We start from the raw sequence: 27,955 nt of genomic DNA, 5'->3' as shown, positions 1-27,955 counted from the left end.
TACCACTGATATTTCCGTCCAGGTCTGACCCATTTTGTCTATCTTCATGCCATTGCAGCTTGACTACTGATTGCTACACTACTTTTTTCCTCTTCGCCAACTGTGTAGCATCCTAGTTATTTCTACTGAGCCAACCAGGCAAAGAGGACTGCGTAATCAGTTGCTCCTGACAGTTTCCCCATGTGGGTCTCGTGACTAAGTCTCACCACCTAAGTATTTTACTATCTTAACCTAGGTCTCTAGTTATCTCTCATTACCATAGTAATAACTAGCTCTTCTGCCCATTTTGAGGTCTTGGATGCCATGGGAGCTGTTCCAGTGTGGACTCATGGTTTCTTATCACACTCCAACCAGATGGTCATTGTCTTGTTTTGAAATTTATTAGGCCTCTGACACCTTGAGTCCCCACAAACCTAGGTAACTCCCCAATGAGAATAATGAAAATGAGAGAATGTTTGTAGCATCGTTCCCTTATCTGTGAAGGTCTAGTTTCAATCTGTAGTTACATCTATTTCACAATTCAATTGCCACGGATGGCTTCTCTACACAGTTCCTGATTCATAATTCTGTGACTGATTAATCAATACTCAGAAATTGACTCTTACTATTAAGTTGTTTTCTAGCTAATATTTTCTCGGAGAACTTCATGAGCCATTAACCATTCTTGTATGTGGCAACTCAAATGTTGGTTCAAACTGAGAATATCATTCTTCTGTTCTGGGCTGGTTGTTTTTAACCATTTGACTATGATAATGCCATATCTCACAGTTTGCTCACCACAGCACCAGAGAGGTCACAGATGCTGCATTCTCTCGGAAAAGGGATGTCCTCTACTTTTCTACAGTGATAAGAATGTAGTTTTGTGAGCTTGTGTCCTCATTGGCTTCTCTATAGTTCAGCTGGTGATCAACTGCACTTCAGAAGCCAGAGCTCTTTATGAGTCAGGAGGACCTATCTCTGCTCAAAATTTAACTGTCATTGATCATAAGAGGAATTTTCCTGGAATATCATGTTATCTTCATTCTAAGGGAGTCCACTCTGGCAGACATATTTTACAGACAGCACTGCCCTAAGGAACCAAGCAGAATTCTTCCAGATGGTTATATTCAGATCAATTAGACCATAAGATATAGGAGCAGAATTAAGCTATTTGGCCCATCAAGTCTCATCTGCCATTCGATCATGGCTGATATTTTTTCGACCCCATTCTCCTGCCTTCTCCCTGTAACCCTTAACCTCTTTACCAATCAAGAATTTATCAATTTCTGCCTTAAATACATCCAATGACTTGCCCTCCATCACCCTCTGTGGCAATGAATTCCACAGATTCACCACCCTCTGGCTAAAGAAATTCCTCTTCATCTCAGTTTTAAAGGGACGTCCTTTTATTCTGAGGCTATGTCCTCGGATCCTAGACTGTCCTGCTAATGGAAGCATCCTCTCCACATCCACTCTATCCAGGCCTTTCAGTATTTGGTAGTAGGTTTCATGAAGATCGCACCCCCCCCCAACCCCCCCCCCCCCCCACTTATCCTTTCAAGTGCAGGCCCAAAGCCATCAAATGCTCTTCATACATTAAGCCTTATTAAGCCTTTCATTGCTGGAATCATTCTTGTGAACCTCCTCTGGACCCTTTCCAGGGCCAATACATCTTTGCTTAGATACAGGGCCCCTCACAATATTCCAAATGCAGTCTGACCATTGCTTTATAAAGCCTCAGCAGTACATCCTTGCCTTCATATTCCAGTCCTTACAAAATGAATGCTAACATTGCATTTGCCTTCCTTACTACTGACTCAACCTGCAAGTTAACTTTAAAGGAATCTTGAACTAGGACTCCCAAATCCCTTTGCACCTCCGATTTCTGAATTCTCTCCTCATTTAGAAAATAGTCTGCACCTTCTTCCTACCAAAGTGCATAACCCCACACTTCTCCATGCTGTATTCCATCTTCCCACTCTCCCAACCTGTCCAAGCCCTTCTCCAGACTCCCTTCCTCCACAGCACTACCTGTCCCTCCACCTATCTTTGTATCATCTGCAAACTTGGCCACAATGCCATCAGTTCCTTCATCCAGATCATTAATGTATATAAGTGAAAAGTTGTGGCCCCAACATTGACCCCTGCGGAACTCCACTAGTCACTGGCAGCCATCCTGAAAAGGACCCCTTTATCCTCACTCTCTGACTTCTGCCAGTCAGCCATTCTTCTGTCCATGCTGAGCTCAGGTCCCTTTTAAATCTTTCACCTCTCATCTTAAACCTATGTCCTCCAGTTTTTAATTCCCCTTCCCCAGGAAAAAGACAATGTGAGTTGAAAAGGAAATTTTGATATGTAAGAAAAATAAAACAAAATGATGACAAAAGAAAAAGTACATACCTTTGATCAGTTGATTAACTGAAATGTGTAGAAGAGTTCCATTATCTATATGTAGTCTGAGACTCTTTGCTGTTGCTGCATATTAACAGAGGTGGCACTCCCAAAAGAACATTGAAGGCATTCATCTCTCAACTAATTGCAATGTTTGGTGGCAAAGTATTTCAAAAGTCATCTTGCATAGTACACCCAGGCTCATAAATACTGTCTTCATGGATGCATTTAACATTATAATATAAACAGGAGCAGGAGGAGACCGTTTGGCCACTCAAGCATGCGCTGCCATTCAACAAGGTTATGGCTGATATTATTCCACAAACTCATGCTCATATCCCTCAATACAGTATCCAAAAATCTATCAATCTCTGCTTTGAATGCATTCAATGACAGAGCCTCTACAGCACCTCTGGAGTAGAGAATTAAAATGTATCAGCATGTTAAAGGTGCATCATGTAAGGTGTTCGACCCCTTCAGACACACTGCTACTCCTCACACACACTCCTGCACCCACCCTCCCCCCCATACACACACCCAGTATTTGTGAATGAAGCTTCACAAGCATTATTTATTTTCCTTTGTTGAGTAACCCCAGATGTAGCTGCAGCTTTGAATACTGTTCAGTGCTGGCCTACATTAGCCAGGACATAGAATACAAGAGCATGGAGGTCATGATACAATTTTATAAAACTTTGATTAGGCCACAGCTGAAGTATTGTGCAACACACACACAATGCTGGAGTAACTCAGCGGGTCAGGCAGCATCTATGGAAGGAAATAAACAGTCGACATTTTGGGCAGAGACCCTTCATCAGTCCTGATAAAGGGTCTTGGCCCAAAACCTTGACTGTTTATCACCCTCCATAGATACTGCCTGACCTGCTGAGTTCCTCCAGCATTTTGTGTGTGTTGCTCCAGATTCCAGCATCTGCAGAATCTCTTGAGTCTCTGTGTGTGTCAGCCAAAGTATCGTGTGCAGTTCTGGTTGTTACATAAAGGAGGGATGTGACTGCATTGGAGATGATTCAGAGGATGTTACCTGCAATGGATCATTTGAGTTATGAGGAGAGGCTGGGGAGGGACCTGATAGAGGTGTGCAAAATTATGAGGGGCATGGATAGGGTGAATAGTGAGAAACTTTTGCCCATAGCAGAGACATCTAAAACCAGAGGGCATAGGTTTAAGGTGTGGAGTAAGAGAATTAGAGGGAACCTGAGGAAAAATTATTTCATCCAGAGCATAGTTGCAATCTGGAACCCACTGTCTGAGAAGGTGGTGGTGGCAGATACTCCATAATATTTATAAAGTAACTAGCTGACCACTTGAAATGCCAAGGTATTGAAATATACAGATCAAGTGCCGGTAAATGGGATTAGGACAGGTGGTTGCATGATGGTCAGCGTGGATGTGGTAGTGAAGGATTCTATCTTAGTGCTGTGTGACTCTATGACTCAATTAACATAATCCCAAAGTACGTCATGTGACAATAGATTGAAGATCAACAACATGATAGAATGAGGCAGTGAGGTGGAGGCATCCATGTAGGCTGAAAATTATGATAGATGCTTTTGTAACCCCACAGAAAAGGGGCATGGTTAAGGGCTAGCCCATCCACCAGCGATAAGCACCCAAAACTTTATGCTGCCCCAGCTGGAAACACTGAAACTGAGAGCAGGAATAACTGAGTTACTGAAATGGCATTTTTGACTGCAATGAGTGTATTGAACTGCGTCTTGCTATTTTAAATGACATTGAAGAAAGTGGCACAGATAAAAGCCTTCCTGTTGCAAATACTGCAAAAAGGATCCTGCCCTGATGATAGTAATTTTCTAACTGATGGATCATGGCTATCTTCCACAAGTATTTGGCATACAAGCAAGGCTTTTTTTAAATCATGCCTGATATGAATGACTGTCTCAGTTAGTGCACTGATACCCTACCTAGCGCTACCTCACAGAGCACTAATTCATTACAGCATTCTTAGTCCTGCAGTCCAAATACAAGCAGGTATGTACCCTCCCTATACTCTTAAAAAAAATTTGCTTGGATATGCAACATTGTGCTAGGAACCTGGCACAAAGCCCTGCTGGTGCTCGTGTTGCGAAGAAACAGTGATCTCATCGGCACATTGCTCAGTACAAAGTGAACCCCTGTGGCAGTGTGCAGAGACTACCTGTGAGGGCTGTTGATGGGCAAGCTGGGTGTGGCTACTCATATGGGTCTCAGGGTTGCACCTGGCCTTTGCTGGGAACCTGCTTCGTGTGTTAACAGAATCTCTGGATCCTACAGTCTTTCTCATTACCTGTTGGATGTGATGGAAGCTATTGTTCCCTCCATTATCACTATTTGTAAGGCTGCACAGCTTTCTCTATCACAGAAAATTTGGCCAGTGACCACCGTTGTTACCATGGCAAAATCTCTAGGCTGAGGAAGGGACACTGTGATTGAGGAAAAACCAAGACATCTGAAAAGCACTGGTGTGGAAAATGACATCATCAGAACAGATGTGACAAAACTGGAGAAACTAGGAGAATGGAATAGACCTCACAGGAATCAGGGAGGGAGGAGATGTAGTGGAGATAGCAGTGAGCATTGATTGTCTTGTCATGGATATTGATCTGTGTGATGGACATAGAAAAGTCAAGAAGAGGAAGGAAAGAGTCAGACGAGGACCATGTGACAGAGAGCAGGGTGAAAGTTGGCAGCAAAGATGATGAAGCAGTCAAGTTCTGTACAAGTGCAGGAAGCAGCACCAATACAGCCATCGGTGTAACAGGAAAAGAGGTGAGGAGGAGGGACTGAAAAGAGGACAGTTCCAGAGGAGGGTGGTGGAGTAGTGTTGTGCTTAGAATATTAATACCTATGTAAAAAAAAATTCACCCAATAAGGTTCAGTGTTACTCAAGTGGAAAGGTAAGGAGAAAGCTGAAGCAAGGAAAGGAGGCAGAAGATGCGTCATTGCTTCAAAGGATACCAATTATTAATGTTTGCTTCCATGGATAGAGAACCAAGAGATGGCTGATCGCAGCACCGGTGCACCAGACAGTGCGTCTGACACGTGGGCCTTTAGCTTGAGGATGAAGCAGTAAACAATGAACAACAGCAGATGAACTGGGACCAGGTCATTCAAGTAAGCCAAATGCAACTACAGCAGGCCAGTTTAGCGGGCAATTCTACATTGCAGAACAACATTGATAATTTCAGGACTTCTGGGATTGAGTTAAAATTGCCAAAATTAAAGCCAAATTACTTTCTGCTTCTTCTTGGGTGACTGGAGGGAAGAGGTGTTTGCTGTCTAAAGATCTTTTACACAGAGAGTGCTTGACATCTGGAACTCGCTGCCAAAGGAGGTGGTGGGATCAGATACAATCGTTACGTTTAAGACAGACACTTGAATAGGCAAAGCATAGCAGGATACAGACTGAATGTGTCATATGAGATTAGTGTAGATGGGCAAAAATGTCAGTATAGATGTGGTGGGCCAAAGGGCCCACTTCTATGCTGTAAAACTCTATGACCATCTGTTTCTTTGTTGGCCACACATGGGCAAATCAGTTAGCTGACTGACTTATATACTCGCCATCCATTAGGAACGACTTACAGCTTTCCCTATAAAACTTCTTTCCACCAAAGTGCACCCATTTGTCAAAGGATTTCATGAATGAAACAGCCTGAATGCTAAAAGGGACATAGGCTGAGGCTCGAACATTGTAATTGTATACTGGCATGGACATAGCATGCAAGGGCAATTAGGTGCAGATTTAAGATAGCAATTTCAATCATCATGTGATAACACAGAACAGTACAGCAGAAGAACAGGGCCTTTGGCCTATGATGTCTGTGCCGACCATTATGCCCATCCAGACTAATCCCATCTACATGCACTTGGTCCATATGTACTCCCTCAACATTTAATTATCCACATGAACATTTGAATCACCAAGACATAGAAAGCTACAAACAAAGTGCTGGTCAATGGGACTAGCATGGATGAATACTTGGACGTGGTGGGCTGAAGTGTCTGTTTCTGTGCTCTAAGACTCTGACTCTCTGAAATGCAATGGAGCATACTGGCGGAGAATGCTAATGTCAGTAAATGTAATGGAGAATGCTACTGCCAATAAAACAATGGAGAACACTAGTAACAATCAATGCATTTGGGGCTGGTGAACACCATGGAGCACTCTCATACCAGACACACTGACTACACCCACTAGATTGATCTGGATTTCCAAGGCATACCAGCACCAGTTTGCTTGTAGTTTTACCAGCATTAGTGTGCTCAAGAATAGTTACCACTGGTAGTATTAGCGTTGTGTTTATTGGTGCTGGTGTGTCCTGTAGCTGCCCCTGACACTAGAGTGCAGCAATATGTGGGAGAAATGTGAAAGACAATTGAGAATGTTCTCGAATTTCTGCAGGAGTGGAGCTAGAAGGTTAACTTTTGTTCTGCCGATAGCCAAAGAGTTAGGTGATGGCTGCCACGCAGGATACGGCAATCTAATTATACCCTTGTTCCTTAAAAGCGCTAGACTAGGGCTGAAATCATGGTTTCTCACTTCTGCTATTCACTTCTGCTATTCACTTCTGCTATTTACTTCTGCTATTTGTGCTTGGATGCTCGTAGTCACGTAGGCTTGTAATATAAATAAAGGTTGTAATCTCTTGGTCGGGCAGAGCTGCGGAACTCCGCTTTTAGGAGTCTGAGCTCTCCATGATATCATGCTACAATAGAAATTTCTGAAGCAGCTGCCTGCCAAGTCCTTGTGATTTAATACTTTTCCACAACAATTGGTAACACATGGATTATACGCCTGGAAACTCAATTTCTTTGGTTCATATCTTTCAGTGTCACACAGTTGACATTGATATTCTGCATAGTGAGACACAATAACTAATATTTCTGGGCCATTTTGTATCCCTTGGAAAATTCAGTCATTACTTGCTGTCGAGCAGCACCTTGTTTTCTGTGATTTCCATGGCCAGGCAACACATGATAATGTCATTCCTCCTGCATTGTTCCTTTTGCCAGAACCTTTGGATCACTGTTCTGAGGATGCTGTGATGAGGGACTGGTGGGACAACACAGTTCCCCACACCATAGCACTGGCCAGAGAGGCCTTCTGGAGAAGTAGCCCCCTACGTACAACCTGGGACCCTCCCCCAAAGCCTGGCTCCCCAGACACACTTACTTTCTGTGGCCAGGTGTCATTCAGCGTTCTCCACCAGCAGCGACAAGGTTTCAGGCACTGGAAACTAAGGTGGTGAAAACTAAGGTCCCATACACAGACCGCCCTTAATAGTTCATGCTGTTCTGTTAATTAAAATAAAAGAACAAAAACAAACCACTTAACTTCACTTATTTAGCCATCATTTGAAAGATGTTGAGCTAGATTTACCAGTAGTGGCTGGTGTAAAGCTGTGGGGTCAGATGCAAAGTGTTCCCTTGCTGCAGCCTTCAGTTCTTGATTAAAGTGGTTCCCTTCAACTCAGTATGTTTGGGAACTACCCCTGGTCCTTATGGTGAGTCCACAGTGGGGTGGGAGAGAGGGGCTTGGCTCGCTGGAGGATGCATGCATAGGCATATGGCCCCCAGTGCGTTCTGTACTTCTTTGGAACTGCAGATGCATGGTTCCCTACACAGTCACCAGCATGATCCAGCTGGTTTTGTCTTTTCAATATTTCACTCAAAGTTGTGACATTTTCAGGAATTGGGAATGTGCAGCCTTTTGAACAGCAGAAATCATCTGAAATGCCAGTGTATTGTACTTGGCTGCATTGTTAATCATAAACTGCACAGACATAATAGGTTGTATATCTGAGGATTGCTTACTTCTGTGTTTCCGGAGGAAGTCTGTTTAAAGGTGGATTGCTTTTGGAGATGGAAGGGAAAGGTACTTGACAAAGCGTGCTTTTTTCTGAGAATGCATTAGTTCAGTGGACCCTATTAATGCACACGTAAATATATTTAGCAGCAAGCCATGGTGTGGAATAGGCCAAAAAGATGGTTGAACAGTAAATCTCTGAAGAGAATTGTTTAAACATTTAGAATTATTGAACCTCTCAAGTGTGGAAACCCATAGTCCTGCAACCCTCACTGGGGCCTTGAGATCCTTCTTCATTGTGGTACCCAGAACCATACTCATGGTTCCTGGTACAGATGGTTTAGCCTGACTTCCTTGTTTGTGTATTCTATTCCTCAATTTATAAAACCAAATTTACCACTATTTTTAAAACCACTGATCATTTTACCCTGTCACCTACAAGGATTTGGAAATCTATAGGCCACTTCCTCTGCTCTTGATACAACCATAAAATGAACTGTTTTGAGTAGATGGATCTGGGATATACATTAACGTTCCTTTAACAGTACATCCCTTCACACTAATTTACATTTAGTTGCACTTGCCATGTCTTGACCCCTTTCTACTGGTCTATTACCTCTTAAAGAATGTTATTTACCTGATCTCTGTTAGCAAAATTCCAAGTCCTGTATCATCTTCAAGCTTCAAAATTTGTGTACCTACATCCATCTAGGTCATCTACATCTAACAAGCACTGGAAGACTCCACTGTATTATTTCTTCATTACATTACTTTCTAATTCTTATCCTGTGGCCAATAAACCAGCAGGTATCACCCAGTGGAACCAGCAACAGTTAGAGGCAGACACAGAATCTCAGAACCCATATTCAAGGTTAACGAGCATGCAGGAAAGCAGAGATTAATCATGGAAAGCCAGCCTTTAAGAGTATATTTGATGCAGTAACAAATTTAAGGAAGAAAATTAAGATGTGTACCAACTCTTTTGGTAGACAATTAATGAAGTTTCACACAGTGCCTTTGTTACATTAATTCTTAAATATGTTGTCAGTCAAGGGTCTAGAAATTTATCAGCACTGATTTTTTGGGCATTAAAACATTATTATGTTCAATACTATATTCCATAACATTGCTTCGTTACATAGCTCTAAAACAAAACTCTTAAAAGATGGCAATATTGATGCGCACTGTTTGTGTAATGCCACACTGTTTCAGGAACACTGGCCATTAACATTCAAATTGCTTATTGCTTCCAGTACTTTGAAACACAGCAGAGACCAGAATCAGACAACCCCTCAAGACAATAGTGCACAACACCAGTACACATCCAGTGTCTCCATATTGCTCTCTACACGCTCCGGTGATTCCCAAGGCAGGGAGAAGGTGCACTGCTAGGTTGAGGACAGGGACCTCAAGAGGCTGGTGGATCACTTTACTCATGTGGGATTTTCTCTGTTTGAAGGGGCCACTGTCATAAAAGTTCCAAAATTGTATTTCATACTGATTGAGAACAGACGCAGGAGTCCCCGAAAGGATAGAGTGCAGTTGCCCCTTTGGGAAGCTAGCAATGCAGGCAAATACCTGTGTCCACTCTGCTGGTTCCTGTGGGCTAATGGAGAGGTCCAGTGGAGCAGAGTGTCATTGATCTCCATAATGCAGCGATCATCAGCAAACTGTGAGAAGAGGTACATATCAGAAGATTTGGGTGAGTGACCCTGAGGTTAGGTAGTTGAGAGTGAGGGCGACCCAGTCCCTGTGGTTTCTGGGAGGAATCTGTCAAACCCACATCTCATGCATATAGAGAAGTGTTAGGATTCGGCAATGGGCTTTGCAAGTCATTTTTGGTTGCAGCAAACTGAAGAAACGAAGAAAGCTCAATTTTCATTGTGAGCAGTGTGCAGAATGAGTAAGTGAACTTGTACAGCACTGTGCTGTCGTCTGACTACATCTGCGGATTAGCTGTGAATTTAATGACATTCAGTTGAAATCTTCAGCAGTAAAAACTCAACTGCACCAACCATGTGAATACTGTGGCTACAAGAAAAAGTCAAAGCTGAGTATCCTATGGCAAGTGACTTTCCAAAACATTTCCACCAACACCTTGAATTTTCCTTGATACAGCTGCAGATTGAGAAGATGCAGTTGAGTTGTGTCTTGCAGTCAAGATCATAAAGCCCAAGAGGAAAGAAGCAACAAATTTTTGTGAGCCAACGATTGGGTCACAGTTCGATCATTTGTACAGATTTGGGCATGATGGAATTAAGCAGACATTAAAGCCAAAGATCCTGTGTACAGCACATTCAGTGGCAAAATGCTAGAAATGAGAAACTAAGTTTAAAGAAACTTGAAATATAGTGTCTTTTAGGATGGAAAAGTTCACAAAGGTGGGATAATTACATGATAAAATAACTGTGTTACCAAATAAGCAATGAGTGGGAGGCAAAATCATATTCAAAGCAAGGACTGACTTAAAGCAGGAAGGAGGTGGCAGGCTGTAAGAAGGTAGCTCAGCACATGGCAGCTGGCTAGCTGAAGGCACTGCCAGAGGCAAGAAGACATTGGAGGCTAAAGCCAGGGAGTGGGAACAATAGATGGCAACAAGTGAGCCCATGAAAATACTTCAACCAGAGGTGAAAGGTTTAAATTGGAGGTGTTGGAATGTCAGGAGCTGATTGTGGTCTGTGGAGACAAAAGTGAGGGAGACCTTGGTTTGAGGCAGCATTCTTTTAGGTGAATGGTGGAGACAAAAGTGAGGGAGACCTTGGTTTGAGGCAGCATTCTTTTAGGTGAATGGTGGAGACAAAAGTGAGGGAGACCTTGGTTTGAGGCAGCATTCTTTTAGGTGAATGGATGTAAGAATGAATGAATGCAGATAATGCAAGTCCTTCCATGAATACATCAGAATAATTTAGTAGAAACAAAGGATGAAGATTTCAGTAGCAAATGGGCTTTGGAAGGTGTGGCGTCAGGCAGTGCCATGGAGTTCAAGTAACTGGTCTTCATAGTGGAAAAAATACGAGGTCAGAAGCTGAGCTCAGAGTCAAACCGGTCACCAAGGTTCTCAGCAGTGTGGTTCAGAGCAGAACAGTGGAATGGTGTGAAAATGACAACACTTAACTCTGGTTCTTTTATATCCTCTTCAGTAACAACTTTCTGTCCATGCGTTACATTTGCTGTTGCAACAAATGGCTGATTTTTATTTTGGTAACCATTTACTCATGCGAGACCTCACAGATAAGGTGATGGTACAGTGGTTTAGTTGTAGGAATAGCTGCCCATTCATCAGCCTAGCAATCCAGTGTTCAAATCCCACCATAGCAGGTGTTGAACTTAAATTCAGTTAAATATCTAGAGTTTAGAATAAAAACAACTATCTTTTGAAATGATCACTAGTAAAATGGCTGGATTGTTGTCATTACTCATCTGGTCCACGAATATCCCTCAGTGGAGGAAATATGCCATCTGTAACTGATCTGGCCTACATGTGATTCAAGACCCACCAATGTAATTGACTCACACGCCCTCCAAAAATCTAACAAACTTTTGACAGTAAACGTGCCTGGAGGTAGAGGAGGTAGGGGAGGTCCTTAATGAATACTTTGCTTCAGTGTTCACTAGGGAGAGGGACAGCATAGAACAGGCTGATGTGCTGGAGCATAGTCAGGTTAAGAAAGAGGTAGTATTGGAGCTTCTGAAAAACATTAGGACAGATAATTTCCCAGGGCCAGATGGGATATACCCCAGGTTACTACGGAAAGTGAGGGAAGAGATTGCTGGGGCGTTGACGATGATATTCACATCTTCCCTTGCCACAGGAGTGGTACCAGAGGATTGGAGTATGGCAAATGTTATTCCCTTGTTCAAGAAAAGTAATAGGGATAATCCTGGGAATTATAGACCAGTGAGTCTTGCATCAGTGGTGGGCAAGCTATTGGAGAGCATTCTTATGGACAGGATTTACGTGCATTTGGAAAAGCATAGTCTTATTAGGAATAGTCAACATGGCTTTGTGAGGGGCAGGTCATGCCTCACAAGCCTGAGTTTTTCGAGGAGGTGACCAAATAAATTGATGAAGGTAGAGCAGTGGATATGGTGCACACGGACCTTAGTAAGGTGTCTGATAAGGCTCCCCATGGTAGGCTCATCCGTAAGGTCATGAGGCATAGGATCCATGTAGACTTCGCGGCATGGATTTGGGATTTGGGATTGGCTTGCCCACGGAAGGCAGAGGGTGTAGTAGATGGAGAGTATTCTGCCTGGAGGTTGGTGACTAGTGGTGTTCAGCAGGGATCTGTTCTGGGACCTTTGTGATTTTTATAAATGACTTGGATGAGGAAGTGGAGTGATTGGTTAGTAAGTTTGCAGAATACATGAAGGTTGGAGGTATTGTGGAGAACGTAGAAGGTTGTCATAGGTTACAACGGGATATAGACAGGATGCAGAGTTGGGTGGAGAAGTGGCAGATGGAGTTCAATCCGGAAGAGTGTGTATTGATACACTTTGGAAGATCGAACTTGAAGATGGAGTACAAGGTTAATGGCAGGATTCTTTGCAGTGTGGAGGAACAGAGGGATCTTGGGGTCCAAGTCCGTAGATCCCTCAAAGCTGCTGCACAAGTTGATAGGGTGGTTAAGAAGACGTGTGGTGTGCTGGCCTTCATTAGTCAGGGGATTGAGTTCAAGAGCCACAAGGTAATGTTGTAGCTCAATAAAATTCTGGTTAGACCACACTTAGAGTGTTGTGTTCAGTTGCGGTCACCTCATTTTAAGAAGGATGTGGAAGCTTTAGAGAGGGTGCAGAGGAGATTTAAGAATGTAATGTAAGAATGTGGATGTAAGAAAAATGCAGGGTTATGGGCTGTGTAGGAGGGAAGGGTTAGATTGATCAGAGAGTAGGTGTTCATATGGGTCGGCACAACATCGTGGTCTACATACTGTGCTGTACTGTTCTATGTTCTAGAAGCTGCGCAGTTCTACCAAAATTACTACACTGAAACAGTGAAAGTATAAAACCAGACAGACTACCTGGCATTGACCTAAACACAGGGCAAAGGCATTCCCAACACAATCAACCATGCAAAGTCTTCCTCACATACATGGGAAGGTGGGAGTAGTTGTGTCTGTTCAAAGAGTAGCCAAGCAACAGCCTGATGTGGTCCTACTCATAGAATAACACCTTACAAACAAAGTGCCAGACTCCTCCACCACAATCATTGCGAACATCCTGTTCCACTGATAGGATGTTTTAGAGTGGGTGGCAAAATGGTGCACAGGTGGGAGGGTGTAGACAGCAGAGTACACAACATTCATTCCAGACTGCAATAAGTTACATAGCTTCAGGTTAAACACAAGTCAGGAAGCCTCCTGATTACCATGTATTGTCCTTCCGCAGCTGATGAATCAATGCTCCTCCATGTGGAACAACGCTTGGAAGAAGCAGAGAAAGAGCAAAGGCACAGAATGTACTCTGGTGGGGGTCTTCAATGTCCATCACTGGGAGTAGCTTGGTAACACCACCACTGACCAATCTGGCTAAGTCCTCAAGGACATAACTGCCAGACTGGGTCTGTGGCAAGTGACTGAACCTACTTGACCTCATCCTCACCAATCTAACTGTGCTAGTTGCATCTGTCTGTGATAGCATCGGTAGAAGCAACCACCATACAGTCCTTGTCCTCTTCAAACTGTGGACACCCTCCATCATGTTGTGTGCCACTACAATCTTGCTAAACCAAATAAGTTCAAAACAGACCTGGCAGCTCAAACCTGAACATCCATTAGGCACTGTGGATCATTATCAGCAGCAGAACTGTATGCCATCACAATCTGGAACCACGCAGGCCACCATATCCCTCACTCTGCAGTCCTGCTATTCCTAGTTGTGAATAGTGGGGGACCATTAAACAGCTAACAGGAGGAAGAGACTGCAGGAACATCCCCATCCTCAGTGATGGCAGAGCTCAGCATGCGAGTGCTGAAGATAAGGCTGAAGCATTTGAAACCATGTTCAGCCAGAAATGCCGGGTGGATGATCCATCTCGGTTTCCTCCTGAGCGTCCCACCATAACAGAAACAGATCTAGAGCCTTCAATTGACTCAGTGTGAGATCAGAAAACAGTTGGGAGTACTGGATACAGGAAAGCTGATGGGAACAGACAACATCCTGGTTGTCATAATGAAGAACCAGCTGCCCCTCCAGTCCAGCTCTTCCAGTACAGTTACAACACTAGCACCTGCCATCTGGAAAATTGACCAGCAATAATCCTTCTAACAAAAAGCAGGAGAAATCCAATACAGCTAATTACCACCCAATCACTTTAATCTCAATCACTAGTAAAATGATGGAAGGTGTCACTGACACTGCTATTAAGTGGAACTCACCAATAATCTGCTCACCAATTTCTCCAGGACCACTTGGCTCCAGATCTCATCACAGCCTTGGACTAAGGATGGATTAAGTGACTGGAAGTATCTACACTTCTCTGTATCAAGGAGTCCTGGTAAAACTGAAGTCAATGAACTTTGAGCAGAAATCAGTCCAAAGGTTGGAGTCATACCTTGCTCAAAGGAAAATGGCTGTGGTTGTTGGTCAATCATCCCAGCCTAGAACTTCACTGCAGGAGTACCTCAGGGCAGTGACCTGCAGGTGATGGTGTTCCAAAGCTGATAATGAGAAATAATGAGCTGATCTCAGGCTCCAGATTTGCAGGTGTGAATTGGCCAACATTCGCTGGAAGAGTGTTGTCAGTGGAGCAGCTGTCTGCCAGGATTTTTCTGTCAATCTGCTGGGATAGGCCTATGACTGGAGTATAAAGTCTGCTGGTTTTGCCCTTTCAGTGAACAGTCCATAGGGAAAGTCTTGTCAATCTATCAGTTAGCTGGAGTTGTCATTTCAGCAGGGTGGTTTCCTGATAAGGCTTTTGGAATTGACCTAAGTATACAGGGAAAGATCTGCAGTGGTATTGTCTGCTGAAGCTGTCTTGTCAGCTGTGCAGGAATGCCTTTTTAGTGAAAATTGATGTGTTTGGTATTTGTGATCCTCTCACTAATGTTAATAAAGTGACTGAGGGGGCATTATAGGATGGAGTCTCGACAGGGGTCCGAGGGGGCATATTAGGAGGGAGGTCCTAATGTGCATCACATTGATGGCCACTTCCTGGGCATCTGATATACTGCCCTCTCTCTTGCAGTCTTTCTCTCCTCTAAGGCAATCCTGTCAGGCTGCCATGGGGAGTGTGCCTTTAAGGGCCAATGCCATTTCCTGATTGCTGTACAGCCAAATTTTGGTAATGGCACTGAATTTAGCCTTGTCCCATCAGAAAGCAAGCAGATCATGTTTTCCTTACAGTTTGACGACTGCTTTCTGGGTGTAATGCACCCCAGCTCTGTTGCACATTTGACTTTGACCAGTTTTATGGTTTATTTGAGAGTGGCATGAGTTGGTACTGGAAAGACAAACAATGTTGAAAGAACTCAGTGGGTCAAGCAGCATCTGTGGTGGCAAAAGGTGTGAGTCAACATTTTGGGTCAAAACCGTACATCAGGACAGGGCTTGGCACTGGTCCTGAGTACAGGGGGCAGACTTCGTGTGGTGCACACAGCCATCTGGCCCATAGTGTTCAAGCATTTTGTAAAACAAAGCGTACAGCTCCATCAAGTCAGCATGGATCAACTTTAGGAAGGGCTTTGTAAACATGTATAGTTAATCTGCAAATATTGGTCCTGACCTTAATTAATCGTCCATCTTCTGCCCCAAGGAACAGTACAATCCAGTTCTGCACCAATGTAGCTGACACAGAGAGCAATCCAGGGTAATTAAACAGCGGCATACTGTATAATGTGGGTAAACAATTCTAAAAGGGAGACAAAATTAAAAACAAGCCGTAAAAAGACAATGAAAAAATATTAATGCTAACAATATTCATACTTTAATAAATGCAGATATAAAATTAAAATTTCAAAAAATCAATTGCTTAATATCATCTACTCTCGTCTATTTGTGCTGTCTCCCCCTCGCGCTCTCCCTTCCCCAGTCTCTCTCTTTCTCTTACCCCAAGTCTCTCCCTTTCTCTTTCCAGAAAATCACCTTTTTTCATTCCTTCTCATTCCTCCTGACCCAGGAGACAATGAGGGATTGGACAATGGCTAATGTTGAGCAAGGAGTAGAATGGAGCTTGCCAGACCAATCCTGCCATTGTAGTCAATGGTGGCATCACGAGCTGTTGCACTTTGTTGGGACAGACATGAGAGACAATGTCATTCGTCCTATATCCCCTTGGGTAGGGTAACATCTGAATGGGAAGCAGGCTTTGGATGGAATAGTGTGCCCCCAAAATATAGTGGGGAAGACAAAGCTTCTGCCAGGCTGTCACTGACACATGGATTTTAAATTTCTCTTACATTTTAAAAACTGTTAAAATCAAAGTAAATATTTTTAAAAATTTTAAAGTTAATTAAGACCATAACATAGTAATATTAAAACAATTAAACTAAAGCAAAATAATTTCCCTTATTGTTTGCTTCCTATTCTTTAGAATCCCCATTGAAATCAAAGAAGTCTCTGATCCTACACATTCAGCCACCCGGAATTGTCAGCAATTCTCAGATTCACAGAATGAACTGACAGGCACAATCCCACCAACTGGAGATTCTGCCACTCGCCTACACTCAGAGCGATTTACAGTGGCTGATTAATCAATGTCTTTGGGATATGGAGAAAACTGGAACACCCGGAGGAAACCCACATGGTCACAGGGAGAATGTGTAACCTCCACGCAGACAGCACCGGAAGTCAGATTTGGACCCATGTTGCTGGAGCTATGAGGTAGCATGTGCTCCATCCTGTTTTATTCCTTCTCTGTTTGAAAAGAACGGGAATCATAGACCACTTCTGAGGGGATTTAAGAGTCAACCACTTTGGTGGATGTGGAGAAACATATAGGCTGGACCTGTTGAGGTTGGCAGGCTTCCTCCACAGAGGGCATTAGTAAACCAGATGGGTTATAATCAATTTTTATGGTCATCATAACTAAGACCGTTGTTCATATTTTCAAATTCCACATTATTAATTGAATTTAAGTTCCACACTTGCCGTGATGGAATGTGAACACTGGATAGTTAGGCCAGTCTCAGGGCTGCTCATTCTGTAATGTAACCACTGGGCCATCAGCTAATCCATGAGGTCTCTCAAAAGTGACTTGTTACCAAAATCAGCTCTATGTTGTAACAGCAAGTTTAACATATGGACAGGAAGTTGTTGCTGAACACTATATAATGGAGGTGGAGTTAATGGTTGTCATTCTCACACCACTTTTCCACTTTTCTGCTCTGAACCAGACTGCTCTCAACCTCAGTGACCCGTTTGACTCTGAGCTCAGCTCCTAACATCCTATTTTGGCCATTATAAAAAAACAGCTGCTTCAACTCCTACTTGTAGCACTGCCTGTTCCAACTCTTCCAAAGCCCATTAGCTGCTGAAATCTGATAAATTGTTTTTTATTGCCACATGCACTGATGTACAGTGAAAAACTTGTCTTGCATACTGTCCATACAGATCAATTCATTACAATAGTGCATTGAGGTTGTACAAGGTAAAACAATAACAGAGTGCATAATAAAGTTTACAGTTACAGAGAAAGTGCAGTGTAGGTAGACAATAAGGTGCAAGGCCATAACGAGATAGATTGTGAAGTCAAGAGTCCATCTTATTATACTAGGGAATCATTCAATAGTTTTAAAACAGTGGGACAGAAGCTGTCCTTGACACTGGTAGTTAGTGCTTTCAGGCGTTTGTATCTTCTGCCTGATGGGAGGGGGGACAAGACAGAATGTCTGGGGTGGGTGGGGTATTTGATTATGCTGGCTGCTTTACTGAGGCAGTGAAAAGTGTAGACAGAGTCAGTGGAAGGGAGGCTGGTTTCTGTGATGTGCTGAGCTGTGTCCCCAACCCTCTGCAGTTTCTTGCAGTCCTAGGCAGAGCAGTTGCCATACTAAGTTGTGGTGCATCCAGGTAGGATGCCTTCTATGGTACATCAATAAAAATTGATGAGGGTCAAAGAGTACATGCCAAATTTCTTTAGCCTCCTGAGCAAGAAGAGGCACTGATGAGCTTTCTTGTCCGTGGCATCAATGTGGTTGGACCAGGGCAGGCTAGGAGTGATGTTCACTCCTTGGAATTTGAAGCTCTCAACCCCAGCATCAATGATGTAGACAGGAGTACATGCACTGCCCCGCTTCCTGAAGTCAATGACCATCTCTTTTGTTTTGCTGACATTGAGGGAAAGGTTGTTGTCATGACACCATGTCAGTAGGCTCTCTGTCTCCTTCCTTGCTCCAACTCATCGTTATTTGAGATATGGCCACTACGATGGTGTCATCTGCAAACTTGTAAATGGAGTTAGAGCAGAATCTGGCCACGCCGTCGCTAATGTATTGGGAGTGAAGTATCTCTATCCTTTGCAGTCGTGAGTGTATAGTGGAGTAGGAAATCTTCATCCTTTGCTTCCACTAAATTATTCCAATGCATTCCTAGATCGACATACATGCACCTGAAACCGTGTTGCCTCACACATTTGTCCCCCTCACCAATTACTCACTCCTCCACAGATCACAATCAGCTCCTGACCTCCCAGCACCTCTGAAACTTTCCATTCTCCTGTTGAAATATTTTCTTGGCCTCACTCATTCCCATCCCCACTCTATGGCTTTGGCTTCCAATATATTCTCCTTTGGAAGTGACTCAGCCTGCCAGCTCCCATGCACTGACCTACCTTCCCTCATTTATGGGGTGCCCAAAGCTGTAAAAGCAATCTAACTGTGGCCTAATTGTTGCCTTATGCAAACTTATTGCTTCTTTCCACTTGAACTCTATGACCTTGACTACAAGACACAACTCAGCTGCACTATTTTAGTCTTTTTCAAGCTGGACTCATATCAAGAGAAATCCAGGATTCTGTTGCCTAGAAATTCCAGTGTATCACACAAGTGTCACTGCTCTCCACTAGTCTCAGGTGCATGTCACTGCATGTTGCACATTTTCAGGACCAAGAATTTGAAACCTGACATTCCCTTCTGAGGCTGGGCTTTGGAGGTCACAGACCAAAGAACTGACAGGATCTGTGTTGTGGCCATGTTACATGAAAAAGGGAACATAAATAAGTAATTCAGATCAAGACATTTGGTGGAGGAAGGAATGGGATCATAATTCCAAGACTGGCTGTGTGTGTGTGTGTGTGTGGGGGGGGGGGGGGGAAGGGAAGCGGGGAGGGGTAGGTGGGTGGGGTAAGGTGGAAATTGGAAGCAGATATTGGTGATGTATATGCTGGTGGGAGAAAACGGGATCACCACCAGCACGACTTCCCCTGCCAATGCAATCCAGACCCTAACCACTTGCTGCCTAAAGAAGTTTTTCCTCATATCAATTATTGAATATTTCAAATATTTCCTCAACTCCCCACTAATTCTTTCACCAATTAATTTAACTTTATGCTCCTTAATTACAGACTTCTCTTCTAAGAGAACTAGGCTCTTCCTGTTTACCCTGTCCAGGTCTCAAGTACATTTCCCCTCAGTCTCCTCTGTTCTAAGCCCCAGTCTATTTGTCCTCTGCCAAACCACAATTCTCCAGCCCTGGCAAAATTCTCGCAAACCTTTTCTGCACTCCCATGATGCTTTCAGTCCTTCCTGCATTGTGGTGACCAGCACTATACAGAGAATTCTCACTGTGGGCTAACTAATGTTTTATACAGTTCTAGTCTGACCTTCCTGCTCTTGTATTCCATGCCTCAGTCGACGAAGGCTAGAATCCTGTCTGCCTTCTTAACCATCTCATCTACCTGTCGTGCTGCTACAGGGATTTCTGAACATGCCCTCATTACCTCAGAGATCCGTTTGGCACTGCATTCCTTTAAAAAATAAATCCATGTTTTCCATCTTCCACTGTCTCAAGCTGCCCCTCAGAATTTTTTTGAATAATTTACACTTTACCAGTGTCAGATTAACTGGCCTGTAGTCACTCAGACTATCCCTTTCTCCCTTTATAAACAATGGTACTATGTCAGGAAACTTTGAGTCCTACAGCTCCATCCCTAAAGAGCTTTGGAAAATAATAATCAAACCTTGCACTTGTCCCCGCTTCCATCCTTTAAGAGCCCGGGAAAGATTTTATTCAGGCCTGTTGATTTATCCACTTTTAAGGATGCTTGACTGCTTAATAAATTCTCTCTCTCTCCCATCTTTTTTTTTAATTTTCAAATCTTTACAGTCTTCCTCCTTAATCCTAACACTGAAACCATTCAGCAACACATAGAGGAGCTAGAGGAACTCAGCCAGTCAGGCAGCATCTACAGAGGAAAGTGGACAGTCAACATTTCGGGTTGAGACCCTTCATCAGAACTGGAAAGAAAGATGGAGATGGCCAGTATAGAAAGGTGGAGGGAAGGAGCGGCGCAGGAGCTGGCAGGTAATAGGTGCACCCAGGTGAGGAGGGTGATAGGCAGGTGAGGAAGGGAGGAGAGTGGGAATGATGTCAGAAGCTCGGTAGTGATGGGTGACAAAGAGCTGAAGAAGGAGGAATCTGATAGGAGAGGACAGTGGGGCATGGAATAAAGGGAAGGAGGTGGGGAAGGGAACCAGTGAGAGGAGTGTGTGGGTGATGAGCAGATAGAGAGGGAGGGGGAGGAGAAAGAGCTGGGGTGATGGGGACCAGTGGGATCAGGAGGGAATAAAAGGGAGGGTGAAGGGACAGAGGGGAGGCGTTACTGGAATATGGAGAATTCAATGTTCATGCCATCAGGTTGGAGACTATCAAGGCAGAATATGAGGTGCTGTTCCTCTAATCTGCGTCTAGCCTCGACCAAGCAGTGGAGGAGGCTGTGGACAGACATGTTGATGTGGGAATGGGAAGTGGAATTAAAATAGCTGGCCACTGGGAAATCCTGGCTGGTACAGTGGGCCGAGCGATAGTGCTCAATCCAAGTCCGGTCTCACTGAGGTAGAGGAGGCTGTACCGGGAGCACCCGATGCAGTAAATACCACCAATGGGTTCACATGTGAAGGACTGCCTCACCTGGAAGGACTGTTTAGGGTCCTGGATGGTGGTGAGGTAGGAGGTATAGGGGCAGGTGTAACACTTAGCGTGGTTGCAGGGATAAGTGCCTGGAGGGAGATCAGTGGGGAAAACGAGTGGAAAAGGGAGTCACAGAAAGAGCGATCCCTGTGAAAGGTGGAGGGGGGAGGGAGGGGAGGGGAGGATGTGCCTGGTGGTGGGATCCCATTGGAGATGGCGGAAGTTGCGGAGAATGATATGTTGGATGTGTAGGCTGGTGGGGTGGTAGGTGAGAACTAGGGGATCTCTATCCCTGTTATGCCTGTGGGGGGGGGGCTGGTGGGAATAGGGTGAGGGCTCCATCGACACAGTGGGGGCGGGGACCCTTTTTTCTGAAAAAGGAGGTCCTGGAGAACAGATGTGGTGGAGATGGAGGAACTGAGAAATGGGAATGCGAGTGACAGGGTGGGAAGAGGAGTAGTCGAGGTAACTGTGGGAGTCAGTGGGTTTGTAGAAAATGTCAGTGGATGGAGATAGAGAGATCAAGAAAGGGGAGATCAAGAGGGAATAAAGGGGGGTGAAGGGACAGAGGGGAGTGGTTACTGGAAAATGGAGAATTCATTCAAATGGAAAATGTCAGTCTCCTGAGATGGAGATAGAGAGATCAAGAAAGGGGAGAGAGGTATCAGAGACAGACCAAGTGAATTGAAGGGAGGGGGTGGAAGTTGATAGCAAACTTGATGAAATTGATGAGCTCCACACAGGTACAGAAAGCGGCACCAATGCAGTCGTCAATGTAGCAGAGAAAGAATTGGGGAGCATTGCCGGTGTAGGTTTGGAACATGGACTGCTCTACGACCCCTCTTCTAGGAAAACAGATACAAAGTATTCAATCAATACATATTAAGGCTGCCATTTTGGTCTCTACCAGTACCGCTCTTTCTCTTAAGGTCTTGGGGTTTCCCCTTTATGTGCCTGTCTGAAGTTTTAACGCACTTTCATTGCCTTCCTAGTTTCCTTTTTTTTCATTTCACCCCCGCACCTTCTACATTGCTCCAGGCTTTCTGCTGTGTTGCACTCTTGGTTCTGTCACAAACTTCCTCATTTTGCCCCATCCTAGCCTGTAAGTTTCACAGTCTCCACAGGTTCTAGAACTGGAACTTTTCTCTCTCATGGTGAATGAAGTGAATCTCAGGAAATTATGGTCCCACAGTGGATGTGAATGTTGAACCAATTATTAACTCAGTTGATAGTCCTGATGGTTATCATTTCTGGCATTAGGTTTTTATTCCAGATTTAATTAAATAACTGAAATTAAATTCCTTAGCTCCCATACAAGATTTGAACTCATATAGTCATGGAGCTATACGGCATGGAAACAGGACCTTTGGCCCAACTCATCTATACCAACCAAGGCTTCACCTTAGCTAGTACCCAATTGCCTGCATTTGGCCCATATCCCTCAAGCATATGGATAGGAAAGATTTCATATAGATCAATGAGGGCAAGCATGCCAAACACATCTTCACCACCTATCTACCTGTGCCTTCACTTTCAGGGAACTATGTGCCTGTATCCCTAGGTCTCTCTGTCAAATATGTCAACTTTGTAATGAATTTTGCCTACAATTTTCTAGCTCACCCTGGATCTCATGTGATCTAAACTTCCAGACTAACCTACCACGTGGAACCTTGTCAAAGGCCTTGCTAAAGTCCATTTAGACAAAGTCCACTGCTCTGCCCTCATCAATCTTCTTCATCACCTCTTCAAAAATGTCCATCAGATTTGTGGGATACAATTTCCCATGCACAAAGTTATGCTGACTATCCCTGGTCAGTCCTTGCCTTTCCAAATGCTGGTGAATCCTGTCCCTCAAAACCTTCTCCAGTAACTTTCCCACCATTGACGTTATACTTACTGGCTTGTAATTCCCTGCATCCTTGCAGCCCTTTTTGAATAAAGACACAACAATCTTCTAGTACATCAACCATGGCTAAAGATGAGGGCCTTTGCTAGGGCCCCTACAGTTTCTTCCCCAGCTTCCCACAATGTTCTAAGATACACTTGCTCAGCCCCAATGGATTTATCCAACTTAATATATAATTTCTTTGCTTCCATAACCTTCTCCATGATAATTACAGATGAACAATATTCATTTAAGACCTAGCCCATCTCCTGTAGCTCCACGCATAGATGATCACATTGATCTATAAAGGGACCTATTCTCTCCCTAGTTACCCTTTTGCTCTCAATATACTTACAGAATCTCTTAGGATTCTCCTTTATCTTACCTGCCAGAGCTATCTCGTGTCCTCTTTTTGCCCTCCTGATTTTCCTCTTAAGTGTATTCCTCTGTCTCCTCTTCAGGGATTCACTTGATCCCAGCTGCCTATAGCTGTCGTACACCTCCTTTTCCCTGACCAGAACCTATATCTCCCTCATCAACCAGGTTTCCCTAATCCTGTCAGCTTTGCCCTTCACTCTAACAGGAACATGCTGGCCCTGAACTCTCCCTTTCGCACTTTTAAAAGCCTCCTAGTTGTCAGACATCACCTTACCTGCAAACAGCCCCTCCAAACCAACCCTTGCTAGTTCCTGTCTAATACCTTCAAAGTTTGCCTTTTTCCAATTTAGGACTTGTGGTCCAGTCCTAACTTTTTCCATAACTATTTTAAAAATGATAGAATTATGATCACTGGTCCCAAAGTGCTCCCCCACTGACATTCCAGTCACTTGCCCTGCCTTATTTCCCAATAGGAGGTCCAGTGTTTTCCCCTCTCTTGTAGGGCCATCTACATATTGTTTGACAAAACTTTCTGGATACATTTAACAAATTCTGCCCCATCCAAGCCCTTTGCATTATGGCAGTACCAGTCAATGTGAGGGATGTTGAAATCACCTGCTATTACAACCCTATTATTGTTACAGCTATCTGTGATCTCACTACCTATTTGCTCCTCTAATTCCTGTGGACTCTTGGGGGCCTATAATACAATCCCAGCAAAATGATCATTCCTTTCATATTTCTGAGTTCCACCCATATAGCCTCACTGGACGATCCACCAAGAATATCCTCCCTAAGTACTGCTGTGATGTTCTCCCTACTAAAAAATGCAACTCCCCTTCCTCTCTTACCTCCACCCCTATCATCCATGTAGCATCTATCTATATACCAGAATCTTGAGCTGCCAGTTTGACCTCCCTCAACCATGTTTACATTATGGCTATAATATCCCAGTTCCATACACCAACCCATGCCCAAGTTCCTCTGCCTTACCTGTCAAACTTCTTGTATTAAAATAAATGCAGTTTAGTCTATCATACCTTTGTTGCTCATTTTCTGGTCCCTGCCTGTCCTGTCTACTGAATTTGCTTGCTTTAACATGTGTATTTACCTCAACTTTCCTATCTGCTGCACTAGTGCTTTGGGTCCCGCCCCGCCCCGCCTCGCCCCGCCCCCCGCCTCGCCCCGCCCCCCGCCTCGCCTCCATAGTTTGTATCATTTACTTGAATCATTAATGCAGGTCCCTGGATGTGAGTCAGTGAGCTAGTTTTATCCTGAAGAGCTGCCCGGAAGTCATTTGTCCATTAATTGAAGTGAACTGTTTCTACTTTATTCACGCTTGACCAATGCCATCTCGTCTCACCACTCCAATTAACAGTGAGGATTCTTGGAACGTTATTTGACAAATGCTGGTGTACCTGCCCCAAGGAAATACTCCACTTTACATATTTATTTGCCCCCTTTTGCTGTGAAACTCGCGTTAGATAACGACAATGAGCAAACGCACCTTCTCTGCACCTTTGCATTTGTTAAATTGCTCCAAGTTGTAAACGCAGAGGCCATTGTGCTGGGGTTGTTTCTGTCGAGAGAAGACTGCAGCCAGGAAGGACTGGTGCAGGGGGGTCTGGATGTGGGCGGATGATAGGACCTGCAGAGCTCCGTCCCCAGTCAGCTGGCAGGACACATTGACCACAGCGTTGTGCTGTAGCAGAGGAACTTCAGCCACGAAGACCTGGGGGGCGGAGATGTTGTTATTTAGTGAAATGTAGGTATGGTTGCTCCAGTAGAAACCCTGTACGAATTGGTGCTCGGCGGAAGACTGAAGATCGACGGACGGTTCTTGAAGATCGGTGTCATAGTAAAGAAAGGTCCCGGATCCCACCTCTGCGTCCAGAGACCTCAGTAAGATCTGCGTTTTCACTATCCCGTAGTAACTGGCGTTGCCTTTACAGCTTTCGGGGACAAACCTACTGTTCTCGTCGGTGGATGTGGCGGCTGTCAACATGTAAGACTTTCCGGAAAACTCTACTGGAAAAGCGACGGTGGAGGCTCGGGGGTCCTGCGCGGCCACTCGGCCCAGCAGGTCCGTCTGGAAGTCGCTGATGTTGCTCAGTTGACGCACCTCGCAGGCGCCGGCCCTCACCGTGCCGCAGGTGAGCAGACGCTTGTTCTTCTCGTCCACCACCAGGATCCTGTTCACATTGGTGGTGTTCTTCCAGCGGACGCAGCAACCTTCTCTGTGCACACACGGCCCGTCCAGCCGCGGCCCCGTGCTCACCCACATTTCCAGCGCCAGGCTCCGGTTGAACTGGTACAAGGAGTTGTCGGTGGCCACGAACACCCTGCCGCCGTCACTGGTGCTCATTGCAATGTTATTGGTGCCCGTCTCAAACCGGTAGCTCGGCTCCGTGGCCAAAGCAAGCAAAGTGTTAAAGAGCAGGAGGCAGAGGCGAAGACCCTTTGGAGGATGCATGGGCGTCGCACTTAACGGAGTGCTGGGCTACCAGTGCACAAGACCTTGCCCTCCTTCCATTGGAGTGCACTCTCAACTCGCTCAGTGCGGAGTGCGGCAAGAACTTGCCGAGACAGTGGTACTCGCTTCCTTTTCCATTTGGATTTCCTGCTGGTATTTCTGCTTTACACACAGAAGCGCAGCCTGTCGGTGCTGGTGGGAGAGGAGCTCCCTACCTCGTCCCACCTCCCTGCACTCGGTGCGGAATCTGCAGCTCACCATTCTTCCCTGCACCTGTTAAAATGTGGTGAGAGTCTCCGGCAGTCAGTTCCTGCCGCCAGCTACGCTCCGGCTAAAAATATTTTTCTCCCCTCCAATTTCTTTGAATCTATACCACTGGATTTTGATCCGTCTACGGAAACAGACCCTTCCTATTTACTCAATCTAGATTTACAATTTCATACACTAATAAATCAACAAGTAACAAGTATTTTCGTGCAGTGGATCCTTCAGTACATTCCAGGGCAGCTACGTCTCACACCAATCGAATATCTACTTCAGCAGGTGGATAATCTAGACGATGGGAACTTCCTAGCACAGATTTAGTGGAGAGGCTCCAGTGGACATGTATGTAATTACCTTGCTTCACTTGTGGCAATACCCATTGTGAGTACCTGGATTACTTGCTGCTTCCAGGCTCCTGCGTATCGACCACTTCAAAACACGTTCTTGATACACCATTAAATGGCTTCCCAATCCACGAATCTCCCAATGGCAGCAAATAGTTCTTCAGATTTCATGAAACCAACAGGGCTAAAACTATATTTGCTGGACGTCATCTCTCTTCTATACATAACCTGGCTTCCATTGCAATGTGGCAACTATACTGTGAAGTATGATAAGCATTTTGAGGCATTTCTGAGGGATGTTCTGGGCACTGTATGGATTGATCTTTCTTTAAATGTTCCCAATAGCTTTATGCTGTAACCCTGTTGTTGTGAAAATATATGTAAGGGTTATTGCTAGGTCCAGACTCTCAGTGCAATCTCTCACTCCATAGAATAAAATTCAGAAGTAAAATTATCTAGTTAAGTGATTCACTGATGGTCACAGTAACTTGCCACATTTGGTACATTACTAAAAGGGAGAATTAATTCTGAAGCTATTCCAATGCATCCCATTTTCCATCCTCCAAGGCAGGTGGGAAATGTGAGGATTCCCATTTTGGTAGGAAGAACAGAAAAGCAGAGTGCTATTTAAATGGAGAGAAACTCCAGAATGGTGAGATACAGAGTGATCTGGGTACACGAATCGCAGGAATTTAGTATGCAGGGAAAGCAAATAATTAGGAAGGCAAGTGTAATGTTGGTGCTTATTGCAAGGGGTATTGAGTATAAATGTAGGGATGTCTTGCTACAACAATACAAGGAATACCGGGGATCAGAGTATCACCAACAGTTTTGGTCCCCTTGCTAATGAAGTGATGTACTTGCATTTGAGACACTTTAGAGATCCACTGTGCTGATTTCTTGGATGAGAAATCACTATGAGGAAAGATTGAGCAAGTTGGGTCTATATTCATTGGTGTTTAGAAGAACGAGAGATGAACTTATTGAAACATAAAACGTTCTGAAATGGCTTGGCAGGGTAGATGCTAAATGACTGTTTCTACTTGTGGTAGAATCTAAAATTAGGAGACACCATCCTACAATAAGATGGTGATGAGGAGGAATTTCTTCTCTCAGCTTGGAATTCTCTATTCACAGACTTCCCCAGGGTAGAGGAATCCAAAACTAGAGGGCATAGGTTTAAAGTGGAAGGGGAGAGATTTAAAAGGGACCGGAGGGGCAACTTCTTCACACAGAGGGTGATGCATATATGGAACGAGCTGCCAGAGGAAGTGGTAGAGGCGGATGCAATTACAACAATTACTGACCATTTGGACAGGTACAGGGATAGGAAAGATTTACAGGACTATGGG

At 44.3% G+C, this 27,955-nt stretch overlaps 1 protein-coding gene across 1 annotated transcript in view; it reads right to left on the bottom strand.

Annotated features, from left to right (window-relative positions):
• Nucleotides 1–26,351, bottom strand: part of LOC127580587 (plexin-D1-like) — a 102,486-nt gene extending 76,135 nt beyond the window's left edge. Inside the window, exons 1-2 of the mRNA XM_052034174.1 lie at nt 25,030–26,351; nt 15,921–16,046 (exon numbers count right to left, since the gene is read on the bottom strand). Of these exons, the coding sequence (XP_051890134.1) occupies nt 15,921–16,046; nt 25,030–25,995 (1,092 nt within the window). The 5' untranslated portion in view covers nt 25,996–26,351. The remainder of the gene's footprint in view (nt 1–15,920; nt 16,047–25,029) is intronic.
• Between the last annotated feature and the right edge of the window lie 1,604 nt (nt 26,352–27,955).

The sequence above is a fragment of the Pristis pectinata genome, chromosome 19 (assembly GCF_009764475.1).
Source record: "Pristis pectinata isolate sPriPec2 chromosome 19, sPriPec2.1.pri, whole genome shotgun sequence".
NCBI lineage: Eukaryota > Metazoa > Chordata > Chondrichthyes > Rhinopristiformes > Pristidae > Pristis > Pristis pectinata.
This window is presented reverse-complemented; position numbering and strand designations above follow the sequence as displayed.